This window comes from Dasypus novemcinctus, chromosome 16 (assembly GCF_030445035.2).
Source record: "Dasypus novemcinctus isolate mDasNov1 chromosome 16, mDasNov1.1.hap2, whole genome shotgun sequence".
Taxonomy (NCBI): Eukaryota; Metazoa; Chordata; class Mammalia; order Cingulata; family Dasypodidae; genus Dasypus; species Dasypus novemcinctus.
In genome coordinates, this window is record NC_080688.1 from 79905258 (window position 1) to 79921116 (window position 15859).

The window sequence follows — 15859 nt, forward strand, 5'->3', positions numbered from 1 at the left end:
ATAAAAAAATAATAATAATTATTAGAGTCTCCAAATTTGTTCTACCTTTAAGCAGGTTCATGTTTTAAAATAAGTGTCATCTGGTTCCCACATGTGAAATTCAGCCCTGCAATAGACGTGCAATCAGGAGACCCTTGCCAACCCCTGTGGCACTTGAGGACTTAAGAGGCCAGAGTGAGACACATCATGGCAGCAGAGCTCGGAAAAACTGCCTCTCTGAGCCCGTCCCAATGACTAGGGTTGTCACAGAGCAAGCTGGCTGCTGTGACCCTACTCACAGGCCAGCAGGGGACAGAGGCCAGTCCACAGAGCTCTGAGGCCCTGGGAAGGAGGCAGCCCAACCACTGTCCCACAAGACTAGCTGTATCATAAAGGGTCTGCCAAGGAGGAGAGGAGACTGCCAGAGAAGGTGCCACTTCCGAGGAAACAGAAAATGGTCTCGAGCTGGACTGTGTGCCAGTCACGGGGCTGATGCTTCAGAACGCCAAATCGTAGTTCATTCAAAGGTGGCTGAAGGCCCACCTGACTCAGAGCCTTTCCCTGATTCCTAACTGGAGATATAACCTCCCTCCCTCCCTCCCTCCTTCCCTCCTTTGAACACATCTGCCCCATGGTACAGCTAGCATGTATATGCATTTTACCTCTAGCATGTATATGCATTTTAGCTCGAGGCTAAGTTCCTTGGGGCAGGTCTTTTTGTCACCGTGTTTCTGTCTGAATCTCCTCTAAGACTCCTTGCACACAATACTCAAAAACTCTTTAAAGGAGTCTGGCTTGGAAATTTGAAAAGTAAGCTTTAAATTGCACAAGAATGGAAAGTTTATTTAATATATAGGCTTTAAAAAAATAAAAAATTACACTTTCTAAAAATAGAAAAGCAAAGCACTTCCTTTTAATCAAGTATTTCTCCATGAACCTGAATGAGACACTTCTGAAGGTGGCAGCATTTGTTTTTTCAGACCACCAGGCTTGTGTCTGGTTAAACCGTGCTGGACATATGTTAGATTTAAAAGCATGACAGCGCCCCCTAAAGGACCACAGACGAACGTGGAGTTCACCCAAAGAAGCCAGTCCAGTGTTTTAGGAAGGGAAAAACCAACTTAACATCTAAACTGAATCTTAACAAGGAAATCAACATCTTCTGCTAACGAAGGCTTGAGACCAAGACAGTTAATCAATGTTATAAAGTTGCTTAGCAGCTCTCTGCTTATTCTAAGAATATTTGGCTTAAACTTACTTCTCTGAAATAGCAGTAATGTTAAGAAGAGGCACAGCCAAAGAGAAAGGGAAAAAAGCTCCTAAATCATAATCACCTTTTTACAAATATACCATCTATGGAGCATGGATGCCAATTTTTTTTTTTTAGAGTGAAGAATTCATTGTTATGTTTATTATTTACAGTTAATCACTACCTACCAAATGCTATCTGCAGACTTAAAGGATTCTTTTTATTTAAACACTGATTTTTAAAAAATATATACACTCGAAACTTAGTTCAACAGGCTTCACGATATACACTGATTCCAAAATAAAAGTCAACTGGTCCAGGTGTAAAATGCCAGAGATTCCTTTTATCATCAGTGAGGAGAGGTGAGGAAGAATCAAAGGGAATGATGGATGCCAATTTTTACACGGAGGAGATTCACACTTACTAAGCATTACTATAAAAGATAAGAAAACTAAAATCAACCCAAGTTCAGGGTGAGAAGTTCTGACTGAGCCCTTTCCTCCCTGCTTTATTTTTTTCCTTTGTTCAGGGGCCAGTATGTGTCAAGGCATTGTTCTAGACAGAGAGGATATTCCTTGAAAAGCGTATGAAGTTTGCATTCTACTGAGGGTGAATGGCAGTTATTTTATATATGTGTATGCATGTGTGTATGTGGTTATTACTATGTGTGTATATATTATGATACATACAATGGAGAAAAATAAAGCCAGGTACGAGGATGGCGAGCAATCGGAGGGAGTGATGTTTTTTTAATAGATACCAAGGGTCAGGGAAGTCCTCTCCAAGGTAACATCTGACCAGAGACTGAATGAAGCCAGGGAGGGAGCAATTCAAACATTCAGAGTGAGGCAATGGCAAGAACAAGGTTCTAAAGTAAGAGCAGGCCTGGCAAGCCCGGGGAACAGAAAGGGACCCAGGGTTGCTGAGCATAGGAAGAGTGGAGAGGGCACTAGGTGAGGTGGCCGGGGACCTGACAGCGGGGGCCTTGCAAGCCTCCAGGCCTTCGGTTTCCTTCTAGCAGCGACGACAGGGCCACTAAAGCCACCTTCTTCCAAACACAGCCACTCCCAACATTTGGAATTAGTTAGAATGATATAAGATTTAAAAGTCCGGTTCTCAGTCCCACCAGCCACATATCAAGTGCTCAACCACCACAGCGTGACGACCTCAATGGAAAGCGTGGACAAGGAACATTTCTTTCACCACACAAAGTTCTATTGGACAAAGGTGCGTCAGGGGATTTGGGACAGGGGAGTGGCAGACCCCGTTCATGCGTTAAAAAGATCACAGGCCACTTAGGAACAACAGGCCCGGGCAGGGTACGCAGAGAAGCGGCAGCCTAGGTGAAGGCTTTTAGAGGAACTCGGGAAAAATAACTGTGGCTGTCGCCACCAGGATGGTAGTGAAAGCCTAATTAACAAAAGGTCCCATTAAGGGTGTGTCCTGAGAGTAGGGCCAAGAGGATCTGCAGAGGAACTGGAAGTGGGAAGCGCAAGAACAATCGTAGCTGGTTTCAAGGTTTGCAGCCTGAGCAATGAGGTAAACGGTGGATGCCAGGTAACGAGATGGGGAAGAATGAGGCACGGTGGGGAGGAGAGGGAAACCCAAGGTTCAGTTTTGTTTTTCTAGAGGGTGTGGGTTTACAGAAAAATCATAGATAAAATACAGTTCCCATACACCATCCTATTGTTAACACCTTGCATTGACGTGGTGCAACTGTTAACAAAGGATAAAAGTACATTGTTTAACTACAGTCCAAAAAACATAGTAACTAAGTTTCACTTAAGATTCAGTTAGGATTCACAGTTTGTATTGTATATTTTTATGTTGTTTTTTTTTTTACGTTTTATTCTACTAACATATTCACAACCTAAAATATTCCTTTTTTTTTTTTTTTCAGGTTAAACAATGGGAATTTATTCAATCATAGTTTTGAGACTGGAAAAAGTACAAATCAAGCTATCATCAATGCAGTGCTTTATCCCTGAAGACTGTGGCATTCTGGGGCTGGCTGCTAGGGACCCTTGATTCCTCTGTCACACTGCTAGGCACATGATGGAGTCTCCTGGTCTCTTTCAGGTTCTGTTGCAGCTTCTTGCTTCCTGTGGCTTTATCTCCATCAGTCTCAATTTCATTCTCTTATAAAGGACTCTGGTATAGGATTAAGACTCATCCCGATTGAGGTGGGTTACACCTTACCTGAAGTAGCCTCATCAAATGGTCCTACTCAAAATGCATTCACACCCACAGGAATGGATTAAATTTTGGAATATATTTTTTGGGAGGCAAACACAGCTTCAAACCACCACAACTCTCAGTTGTCTATCATTATACCAGTACCACATGATCATGATTATTGTTGCTTTCTGGGAAGTTTTTAAATCAGGAAGTTGTGGGTTTTCCTGATCTGCTTTCTCTTTCTTTTTTTTTTTTTTCATCCTCCAGTTTAATCTGCCTTAAAATATTCCTTTTTAACCACATTCAAATACATAATCCAATGCTGGTAATTACATCCACAATGTTGTGCTACCATCATCACTATCTATTGCCAAAACTTTTCCTTTGTGCCCAGAAACTCTAAAAATTTTAAATCTTAACTCCCTATTCCCTACCCCTACCCTGCCCCAAGTAATTTATATTCTAGATACTGACTCCATGAATTTGCTTATTCTAATTATTTCATGTCACTGTGATCATTCAATATTTGTCATTTGGTTTTGGCTTTTTTTGCTCAACATTATGCCTTCAATAGTCATCCATGTTGCACATTTATCAAGACTTCAGTTCTTTTTAGGGCTGAGTAACATCCCATTATGTATATATACCACTATTTAACCATTCAAAGCTTGATGAATACTTGGATTGCATCCTTTTTTGGGCAATTGTGAATAATGCCACTATGAATACTGGTGTGCAAATATCTGCTGAAGTCCCTGTTTTCAATTCTTTAGGGTTCTACTACTAGAAAGTAGGATGGCCAGGTCATATAGTAATTCTATACTTAATTTTCTAAGGAACCACCAAACTGTCTTCCACAGGAACTGCACCATTTTACATTCCCACCAACAGTGAATGAGTGTTCCTATATTTCTCCACATCCTCCCCAACACTTGCTATTTTCCGTTCGTTTGTTTTTTTTAAAAGTAGCCATTTGTGGTAGGTTTGAGTCTTTTGTGGACCCCAGAAAATTATGTTCTTAAAATCCATTCCTGTGGGTGTGGGACCCCTAGATTGGACTGGACTCAGTTGAGGGCCATTTGAATGGATTGCTTTAGTGGGGCATAGCCCAAGGCAGGTCTTGGTCCTCTTGCTGAAGTCCTGTATAAATGGGAGAGAAGAGACCACAGAAACAGGGAGAAACACCCGGAAGCTGAGAGAGAAGAGCCCAGGACCCAGAAGCTGCAATCAACAGAACACAGAAGCTGAGAGGAACCACTGAAACCAGAAGCTGAATGCAAGGAGGCCCGGAGTGGGGAGAGATAAGCAGATGCCACCACGTGCCTGATCACCCACAGCTGCAGCTCGGGGAGAAAGCATCTCTTGGTGATGCTTGATGTGACCACTCTCACAGCCTCAGAACTGAGAGCTTGTAATTTATATATCCTATTGTATAAGCCAACCCGTTTCTGATATATTGCCCTGGCAGCCTTTAGCAGACTAAAACACCATCAGAGTAGGTGTGAAATGGTATCTCATTGTGGTTTTGATTTGCATTTACCTAACAACTAATTATATTGAGCATCTTTTCATGGGATTTTTGGCCATTTGTATATCTTCTTTGGAGCAATGTCTATTCAAGTACTTAGCCCATTTTTTTTAATTGGGTTATCTTTCGGTTGTTGAGTTGAAGGATTTCTTTGTATAGTCTGGATGTTAAACCCCTACTGGATATCTGGTTTGCAAACATTTTCTCCCAGTGCACAGGCTGTCCTTTTACTTAATAATAAAGTTCTTCAATGCAGTTTTTAATCTTCATGACGTCCCGTTTATCTATTTTTTTCTTTTGTTGCTTATGCTTTCAGTGTAAAGTCTAAGAAACCATTGCCCAACACAAGGTCCTAAAGATCCTTCCTTACACTTTCTTCTAGGAGTTTTATAGTTCTGGCCCTCATTTTAGTTATTCCATTTTGAGTTGATTTTTGTATATGGTATGAAATAGGGGTCCGCCTTCATTCTTTTGCAAATGGAAATCCAGTTTTCTCAGCACCATTTGTGGAAGAGACTATTCTTTATCAATTGAGTGGTCTTTGCCCCTTTGTCGAAAATCAGTTGGCCATAAATGTGAAGGCTAAATTCTGAACTCTACATTTGATTCCATTAGTCTATATGACTGTCCTTCTGTCAGTACCATGCTATTTTGATTACTGCAGCTTTAGAATAAGTTTTAAGATCAGCTCGTATGAGTCCTCCAATTTTCTTCTTCTTTTTCAAGATGGTTTTGGCTATCGGGCCCCTTTACCTGTTCATATAAATTTGATGACTGACTTGTCCATTTCTGTAAGAAGGTTGTTGGAATTTTGATTGGGATTGTATTGAATTTATAAATCAGTTTGGGTAGAAATGACATCTTAATATTCAGCCATTTAATCCATGAACACGGAGTGCCTTTCCATTTATTTAGGTATTTTTTATTTCTGATAGCAATGTTTTGTACTTTTCTATGTACAAGTCCTTTACATCCTGGGTTAGATTTATTCCTAGATATGTAGACAGAATTTTTTTCTTGATTTCTCCTTCTGATTGTTCATTACTAGTAGTGCACAGAAACAACTGATTTTGGGGTATTAATCTTGTACCCACCACTTTGTTGTATTCATTTATTAGCTCTAAGAGCTACAGTGTGGATTTTTCAGGATCTTCTGAACAGGATATCATAGGCAAGTGGGGAAATTGGATTTTATATTCTTTTCGGGCACCACGAAGAGATGCATGGGGCAAATCTTACTGTGACCTGCTTCAAGAGTGGGAAAAGGGTACCAATAACCATGTACAGAGAGAGCAATTTACTAGTATTTACCATAATTTACTAGTCTCTTCCTCTCCCCTTTCCCAGACACTGAACAATGTTCTACTAGACTCTGGCATTTCAAAATATTTGATTCATACAGTTCCTGCCTGTTTAATAGTTTTTCTGGTGGAGGGGATGATTCCTGGAGCTTCCTACTCCATCTTCCCCCTTATCTAAAATCAACAGTTCAGTTTTTGAAAGTTAAGCCTGAGTGCCCATTAGATATCCAAGAGGAGACAGTGAGGGAAGTAGATGTGGTTCAAGTGATAGAGTTTCTGCCTACCATATGGGAGGACCTGGGTTCGATCCCTGGGGCCTCCTGGTGAAAAAGAAGAAGAGAAAGCAAGCCTCCGTGGTAAGCGAGTGCCCCATGCACGTGAGTCATGCAGCGAGATGATGACGCAGCACAAGAGAGACAAGGGAGAGTCAAGATGAAGCACAGCAGAGACTAGGAACTGAGGTGGCACAATCGAGAGGGAACCTCTTCCCCCATCAGAGGTCTCCAGGATCAAATCCCGGTGAATCCTAGAGGAGAGAAAATGAGAAGAGAAGACAACATGGACAGCAAAAAACAGCAGGGCAGGAGGAAGAGAAGGGGGGGAATAAATAAACAAATCTTAAAAAAAAGAAAGAGAGACAGTGAACAGGCAACCAGATATTTAAATTAAGGGGAGATTATTTTTAATGAACACCATCTTATTAATTAAAAATATAGGTTATACTCTACATCATAGAGAGAATACATTATTAATGATTCAGAGATGATCAGCAAAAATTATGGTCTTTGAAAATGATGCTGAATACTCCAGGATTCAAAATGAAAGTTCCAGAAAGTTTAGAGGCCTTTAGCTAGCACATAAATTGAAAAGAACTTAGTTTTCTGATTGAACGCTATTCTTTTTCAATGTCATAATGAAAAGTCCACTTCTTGGGCCACAGTAGTGACAGTCTATGGATGGTATCAAAGTCATCATGTCTTTATTCACAGTTTTGTCTTTATTTGCTGCTAGTTTCTGCTATGTAGGTTCTAGCTAACTTTTCCAGGTGGGGTATACAAGGAGAGACAAAGAGAAAACAAACCAGGGCTAGGAGTGATCAGTCAGATCTAGAAGGAGATGCTCTGACAGAGTAACAGGGTAAATATATAAAGAAAAAAGACTGACAAGTTCCTCCATCCCCCTAATCCACAACTAAAACACACAGCTGAATGCATGATGCCCCTGCTTAAAACAACCCTTCAGGCTTCCCACTATCAGAAGGTTCAAGTTCAAGCCCTTCAACTTGGCCTAGAAGGCCCTAAGCAGCCCAACCACAGACGCCTTTCCAGCCTCTCACTCCAAATCCCCGAAGCCCTTATACTCCAGGCCCCTCATTTCCCAAACATGTCAGTCTTCTGTGCCTCCTAGTTCTCAGAAGATTGCTTTTCAAACGTCAATACTCATTTCAAGTGTCACCTCAGTGATATCTTCCCAGTCCTCTATCCCAGCTTGTTCACTGCATTTGAACATACCTCCACCTGAGCAACTGCAATTCTGCACTGTACATATTTATTTAAATATCTGGTTCCTTCAGTAGACTGCTCACTCCTAACAAGCAGTGCCATTTTGTTACTCATCTCTGCCCCTCCGCCTCATTCACAGCATTGAGGACAGAGGAGGCACAGTATATATGGAAGGGAGGAAAAAGTGAGCTATTGAAAATCCGTATCAGACTTCTGATTAGCATGCCAAAGTGAGCACCTGCATTTACCTCTGCCCCCCTCCACACCCTCTTTGCCCCAAGAACCCCAACTTTAAAATTACAGTACAGGAATAAAAAGGGCTAAACCCAAAAGGAAAAAGGGAATGGAGGGGAAGGGAAGGGAAGGGAAGGGAGAGAAGAGTAAATGACAGTGGACAGGTGGGTCAACAACATTTTTCATGCCAAAGTGAACAGATGGATGTTAGCAACGTAGCAGATTGGAGAAGGCTTTCCTGCAAGGGGAAAGCCAGCAAGACAAGTCAACTTGTACAGCAGATGCCAAGAACGACTCAGAAGTGAGAGGAACCATGAAGTTCTCATGACAAGAATGCAGGGCAGGACTAAAACCAGGGAGAGTGGTATACAGCCTTGAAAAGAAACAGTCAGACTCCCCAGTAATCTCCCCCCAAAATGGCAGAAGATTCGCAGTTTACTCTCTGGAGAAGTTAAATCCAGAGACTCTCAATTCTAGGACACTAGCTACTGCTAAGAGCAGTTTTGAGGTACCTCACTTAAAACAGGAAAACGAATCCTGCATTGGCACGCTGAACAGTGAGCTACCAGCCCTCTTGCCCTGTCTGGGACCTGCGATGCAGACAGCCAGTCTCACTCCTTCCAGGCAGACAAAGGCAGGAGTCCTCTCTGGAAAGACTGACCCAAGGGAAGGTGAGAAGATGCTGAGAGCTGAGCATCTTCTCATGAACTGGCCACATTCCCTCCTGACGGCCCTCCACTAAAGCGAACCAGAACTGTGCAGGTGGCACTTTAGTGCCTCACCCGTCAATATGGACGACCAAGGAGCGCCAGCCATGTAAGGAAAGCCTCACACAACAGCAGAGAAAAGGAAACACACAATGGAGGGAACGGAAGAAAATTTCAAGTCAACAGCAATAACCATATAAAAAGCAAAGCCAAAAAGCCCAGAATTAATATCCATAGAAATAAGAGAAATTATGAAATCCATAACACAACAAAAAGCTATAAGAAATATATTTTTCTGAATGCAGAGAAAAGAGATCTAAATTTTAAAAAATATACCAGCAGAAATAAAAATTTCAACAAAGAAGTTAAAGGACAAAGTTAGTAAAACTTGAACGTGGCACAAGAAGTCAAAGAGATAGGAAAGGAAAAGAAAGAAAAGGAAATTAGAGGCTCAGTCCAGAAAGTCCAACATCTGAACAACAGAAACTCTAGGAAGAAGAAACAGTTGAAATACACTGGATGGAAATGATCAAAGAAGTAATATTATAAAATTTTCCAGAAGCAAAGTCCATGAGTTGATAGACCAGAAGTGCTAATTTAGTGCCTAACAAAGTAAATGAGAAGACTCACACCAAAATACATTAGATAAAGGGACAACAGGATTTTAAAAAACTTCCAAACACAAACAAACAATTGGGCCTACTGAATTGGGAGTCAAATGTCATCAAATTGCCAACAGAAACTCCGGAAACTAGAAGTCAATGGAGAAATGATTGCAAAAATTTGAGGGAACATAATTTCCAACCTAGACTGCTGCAACCAACAAAATAATCCATCAAGAATAAAGGGAAAATGAAGGCATTTTCAGACGTGAATAGTAAAAAAAAAAAAAAAAATGTCCCCTCTGATGTGCCCTTTGTCTCACTAAGTTAGTGAAGGATAACTCGACCTAAATGGGCAGGTTTCACTAAGTTAGCGAAGGATAACTCGACCTAAATGGGCAGGTAATCCAAACAAAGAGGAGGACAAGGGATCCAGAGCAGAAAAGGCGGGGAGGGACTTCGCAGTGGCACGAGGAGCTGCCTCAAGACGGCTGTGGAGCAGCAGCTCCAGGAGGAAGACAGGTCTCCGGGGGAGAAAAGAGTGAAGCTTACAGAATGCCTGATGGGTTTAAGTGGATCAAAAGATTTCAGTTCTGTCTGAATGTGGGAATGAATCCGTTATAGAGAAACACAGAACTAAGAAAATGAAAAGGCACAAAAGGAAACGTCACTATAGGATACTACATGGCTCGCGGAGAATTTATCATATTAGTTAGAAATAAAATTTTAATTCATTAAATAATATTTAACAAATGGACATTTATGAATATTTATAATATGATGAGGAATATGAACACTGAATCCGATTTAACCAAAAAGATGGGGGAGTATATAGGGAGCGGGGAGTAGATATGAGTCTTTTCATCTTCCATAGTAGGAGGCCAATAATTAATTTCTACATTTAAAAAAACCAGTACTATAAGCAAGCTAGTTTGAAATGAAGTGTCAACACCAGAAGCAGCAGCTAAGAAAACAAATGGCTGCCTCTGGGAGCAGGAATCCCAAGGGCGAGGGATGAGGCAAAGGCTTAAGCCGGACTTCTACAGTTGTGTGATGTATTACTTTGGTAAGAATTTAAGATACATTTTAAGGAAAGGGGCTGGGGGAAGAGAGGGAGAAAGGAAGGCCAAGTCTACTTGGAGACCCCCAGGAAGGAGTCAAACCCGAGCTCGAGCTCGACGCTCTGTGCCCAATGGATGCTCCTCCATAAACACTGCTGACTAAGAAAACCGTGCGGCTGACGCGGAAAAGAGGGAAAAGCAGGAAAGGCGTCAAGGGCGTTAAAGACTCCAAGGCACGGAGGACGCTTACCTTAGTTTTGTTTTCCTCTGCAAACCCAGGAGTGTCTGTGTCTGGAGGGTAGGCGACCGTCACGTAGACGTTGTACGGCTTCACCTGCATTTCAGAAACAACACTTGCACCTTCAGTAAACGAGACAGCCCTTGGCACGCTGCGATACCAATCCGGGCACATGGCGTAGACACGGCCCGATTAGAGTGCCAGGAGCGTCGGTCAGAGGGTTAGCACCAGCTCAATCAGGAAACTCCTCTGCGAAGGCCATTTAGAAACCAAAGGCCAAAACCGAAACCCCTCAGGTACGACAGGTCGCCTCCTCCTGGGGTTCGTGCGCTCCCCCTGAGCAGGCAGATACCCGCCTTGGAGCTGCCCAACGACAGCAGACAGTGCTCAAAGGGGACAAAACTCTACTCCACTCCCCCTCCACTGAACACTGAACACCTCTCAGGCGCCGGACCGGCCAGCTCTTCGTCCACTGGACTGCAAATTCCTTTTCCTTTCAAGGTTGCTTCTGATACTTGTCATGTTGATTTCATCTACAAAATATGTTGGGATCACGGAAATCCCTTCCCCTATGCCCTTTGTGTGCCACCAGACCCAGGCCTAGAATTAGACCCGTCTCCCGAGAAGTTTGCTCATTCAAGAACCCCACATCTGCCCCGCGCCCGCCCCTGACTGAACCCCCATGTCAGACCAGCCGAGCACCCCCTTCCCAGCTTCTTCTCACAGTGCCCTCGCCCGACCCGGAGCCCCGTCTTGTTCCGCCGATGCTGGGCACAGGCTCTCATGCCCGCCCGCCTTGCCACCATCCGCCGTGCTTAACTCGCCCCCGCAGAAGCACCCCCCAACCCCAGCAGTCTTCCGGCCTCACAAGGACGCGGCTCCTGGCCCTGCCTGGGCGGGTCACGCCATCGAAACCCCGCCTGACTTCTATTTGCTGCTGACATTTCTGAGCCCCACGAAAACGCCTCTGAGTGGCAACTGAAAGGCAGCTGGCAGTGAGGCTGTCCTGCCTTCTGAAGGTGAGAAAGGATAACACCACTTCCTACCTGCAACAGCCACGGGCAGGATCCCAGCCTCCGGGAGCCCCTTCCCTCTCTTGACCCCACACAGCTCCAACGCCTGGGGGCAGCTGTAAGGGCCCGGGGAAGCAGGCGAGCCCCTGACCTGCCCCGCCACCCCAGCAGCGCAGCAGCGCAGGGCAGCCGCAGCAGCGCAGGGCAGCCGTGCGTGCTGGGTCCGCCCCAGCGCGGCTCGGGATGACTCAGCCCCGGCAGGGCCTGTGGCCTCAAGGCCCGGCGTGTTCGCAACCGGGCCCGGCTTTGGTCCAGGCGGTGATGGTGATGAGCAAGCCATTTCTCTTCCACTTGTTTTTGAGACATGGATTTAGAAACAACTTTTCCCCCAGCCTTGCCCTCTACTGTACGCAGACCAGAGAGAGGCATCCCGGAGAAGCCAGGAGGGCCACGTGCCCCCGGGAAGCCTGCCGTAGCCGCGCAGCGCGGTCGTCGCCTGGCTCCCTCTCCCCAGGGAGAGTGAGGACAGGGGGACGTGGGGGGACGCGAGCTGACATGAGACGGGAGCTCAAAGCAGTGCTTCTCAAACCTCAGGCGATGGTGGAGTTTCCAAATGGCTCAGACTGGGCTTTTCAGACCAGCTTTATCAAGCGGAGGAACCACAGGTTGTCAGGGTTGGAAGGAACCAGAGGCATCAAGTGCAGTTGCTTCCCAGGTGCTGGCATCCTCTGCCACCAAGTGTGGGTACCCCCAGGGCCGTGTTAAAGACGTCACCACTGATTCAGTCTTCTTATTCAGTCTCTACCCTGTGCTGGTGCTGTCCTAAGAACGAAGGCTGTGGATATGAGTAAATCAGGCAAGCCCCCTGCCCTCCCAGGTTTACAGTGTTCTGAGGCACTCGATCAAATCATTTGCTGAAAAATGAAAAGGCACTAAACTCCAACTATACCTTTCTTTAACCTGTGACTCTCATAACCCTATCAAAAGGAAGTGAGTTATCTCACCAGTTTTTTTTTTAAATTCTATTTCCCCCCTCCCTCGCCCCTGCCCTGACGTTTTTTGCTGTCTGTGTCCATTTGCTGTATGATCTTCTTTATCTGTTTCCCTTTTTGTCTTCTCGTCTTTCTCCTCTAGGATTCACCAGATTCGATCCCAGGGACTTCTGATGCGGAGAGAGGTTCCCTGTCAATTGCGCCACCTCAGTTCCTGGTTTCTGCTGCGCTTCACCTTGACTCTCTCCTTTGTCTCTCTTTCGTTGCGCCATCATGTTGCTGCGTGACTCACTTGCATGGGCACTCAGCTTGCTGCACGGTCACTCAGCTCGCCACATGGGCACTGGCTCACCATGTGGGCACTCACGGGGTCATTCGGCTCGCCGCACGGGCACTCAGCTTGCTGTGCATGCACTCGGCTCACCATGCAGGCACTCGGCTCTCCACGCAGGCACTCACGTGGGCACTCAGATCACCACGTGGGCACTCGGCTCACCGCGTGGGCACTCGGCTCATCACTCAGGCATATTTTCTCTTCTTTTTCAATAGGAGGCCTCAGGGATTGAACTCGGGTCCTCCCATATGGTAGGCGGAGGTCCTATCACTTGAGCCACACATCTGCTTCCCTTTCACTAGTTCTTAATAAGACGTTGCAGACTCCCAGAGATCACCGCTTTTTCTAAGAACATATAAACCAGGCCTCCGCTTACTGATTCCCTGCCTATCCTCGCCACTGCCTGCTCCTCCTCATCCTTGATCAAGCATCCTCTGTCCTTCCTCTCTGGCCCCATCCCATCCCATTTTCATGTTCTCCCTCCTGCCTGGACTCACTCTTAAAAATTTGGATGACGACTTGGTTGAGATCTGATTCGTTATCAAAATAATCCCATTAGGACGTGTTATTCCTCATTCTGTGGGAACTGGAGAGAAAATCACAGCTGTTCACGTGGTGCTCCAGGCTCCAAGCTTTAGCGTACTTTTAAGCCATGGTGGGAAGACAAGGTGCTAGAGGGAGGAGGGGCAGAGTGGAATAAGCCAAGTAGAAAAGAGAACACACCTTGTTTCCTTTTGCTTGGTTTCTGCAACCACATGTTGCTATAACTCATTTCAGAAGCATACTTTCCACAGAGAGTAACTACTAAAATCTTTAAAAGATAAATTTGTACCTAAAAAAATGAGTTAGAAAAAAAACTGCCAGCAAAGCATTCTTTCAAAATCACTCATTGATCATTAAAAAATCTCCAGGGTCCTAACTTAGTGTGGAAGCAGGAAGGACAGGAAGACTTAAACATTAATTACTCCAAAGAGGATTATCAAAAGCACTTAGAGTTGGAGGAGCTCTATAAGGTTTCATTCACAGAAACATAAGCACCTTGACAAAGCAGACTCTCAATTATCCAGGTTTCAAAAACCTGCAAGTTGATTTAAAAAAATAAAAATAAAAAACATTGTTTTGATGCAAGCTTTATTATGAACAAACAACTATTGTCCTAACAAGATTGTGGTTATTGAATGTGCTAATGTACTTCCCCTAAAACCTATTTTTCAAGGGATTTTTTTTTTGTAGTTTAGTTTAACAAGCATGAACATTTTCTTGTGCTTTTTTTTTTTTACATTCCCATCCCCCTGTTGTTTTTACACTGACTGTCTGCTCTCTGTCCATTCACTGTGTGTTCTTGTGTGTCTGCTTGTCTTTTGCTTCTCGTCTTTCTCTTTAAGAGGCACTGGGATCCAATCCCGGGACCTCCAGTGTGGGACAGAGGCGCTCAATTTCTTGAGCCACCTCAGCTACCTGGTCTGCTGCACCTCTCACTCTCTTCTCTGTGTCTCCCTTTGTTACGTCATCTTGTTGCATCAGCTCTCCACGACGCGGGGCCGCCAGCTCTCTGTGGCACAGGCCAGCTTGCCTTTCCCAGGAGGCCCCGGGAATCAAAGCTGGGGCCTCCATATGGTAGACAGGAGCCCAATCCCTTGAGCCACATTTGTTACCTGAACGTTTTTAACAGAATCCAAATATTGGCAGAGTTCAAAAAGATCGGCAAGCCCAGACTAGCTACTTGCATCAATGAGATTGCACTTGTCACGGAAAGGCTGCAGGGAAGTCTACCCACACTAACAAACTCACTTTCTTTTTCCCTCTTCTTTAGCAACATTTCTGTCCTACCTAAGGTGAAACCAGGCCGCCAGACTACACACTTTGCCTTAAATTAGGAGAATCCTGACATAAATCTGCAAGACAAGACTGAGGGACAAAAGTCTACGCGTAGATTGTTCATTTCCAAAAACACCCCTCTACCTGTTTGGTCTCTAAGACCACAGTAAAGGACTGAAGCTACTAACTAGACGATTCAGGCAACTTTCTGACCTGAATTACAGAGACATCACCGTTGCAAGAGAGCAGCAGGTGTGCAGCCAGAAAGCATGAGCTCTGTTACTGATCAAGTAACTATGTGATTTTGAGCAAATCAATTAATTTATTGAAAGCTCAGTTTTCTTATCTATATGGTAGCATGACAACAGCTGCCTCACATATTTCACAAAATGATTACAAAACTTACTTTATAACTATTATTATTACAAAATGATTATAAAAATAAAAAGGTCTTTCACAAAGGAACTTCTCAAAGCAAAAACTGCAATGGACTTACCGCTTTCCTTATTTGACATTTCACAGCTAAACATATCATCTACAATTACCAATTATTGATTAAGGAAGATGTTTTGGTTTGCCAAAGGGCTGCTGATGCAAAGTACCAGGAACAGGTCAGCTTTTATAACAGGGGTTTCTTTGGGGTAAAAGCTTGCAGTCCCAAGGCTGTGAAAACTCCACCATAAGGCACCGTAAGGGGTGCCTTCTCACCAAAGTCAGCTGCCACGTGTTGACGCAAGGCGGCCACTGAGCTCTGCCAATGCCTGCGCTCAGCTGTGAGCAACCAGGCACTGGGCTTGTCTCTCTGGGCTTGTCTCTCTCGGGCCTCCTCTCTCCATCTCAGCTGCTGTTCATTCTTCTGGAGTTCAGCTGCAAGCTACTGGGCATAGGGCTCATCACTCCCTGGGCCTCAGCTCTTCGACCCTCTCAGGGGCTGCTCTCCTTGCAGCTCAGCTGTGGGTGAAACCCTTCTTTATTCTGCTCATGTGGCAAGGTCAAATATGGCGGCTTTCTTTATCTCTGTCTATCTCTCTCACTCTCCGTCTCCATTTCTATCAGACCCAGAAGGAGCACAGAAACTCAACCTGAGTCTCCTCTCACTGACACAGTCCAATCCAAAGCCTGA

At 44.6% G+C, this 15859-nt stretch overlaps 1 protein-coding gene across 3 annotated transcripts in view; it reads right to left on the bottom strand.

The window, feature by feature from the left end:
* The window catches only part of KDSR (3-ketodihydrosphingosine reductase), a 51670-nt gene that overhangs the window by 11202 nt on the left and 24609 nt on the right, over positions 1-15859 (bottom strand). For 2 of the 3 annotated variants that reach the window (XM_058277858.2, XM_058277859.1), the window contains one exon: positions 10592-10675. The exons of the other annotated variant lie outside the window; for it this stretch is intronic. In XM_058277858.2, coding sequence (XP_058133841.1) covers positions 10592-10675 — 84 coding nt within the window. The remainder of the gene's footprint in view (positions 1-10591; positions 10676-15859) is intronic. 3 annotated transcript variants of the gene reach the window in all.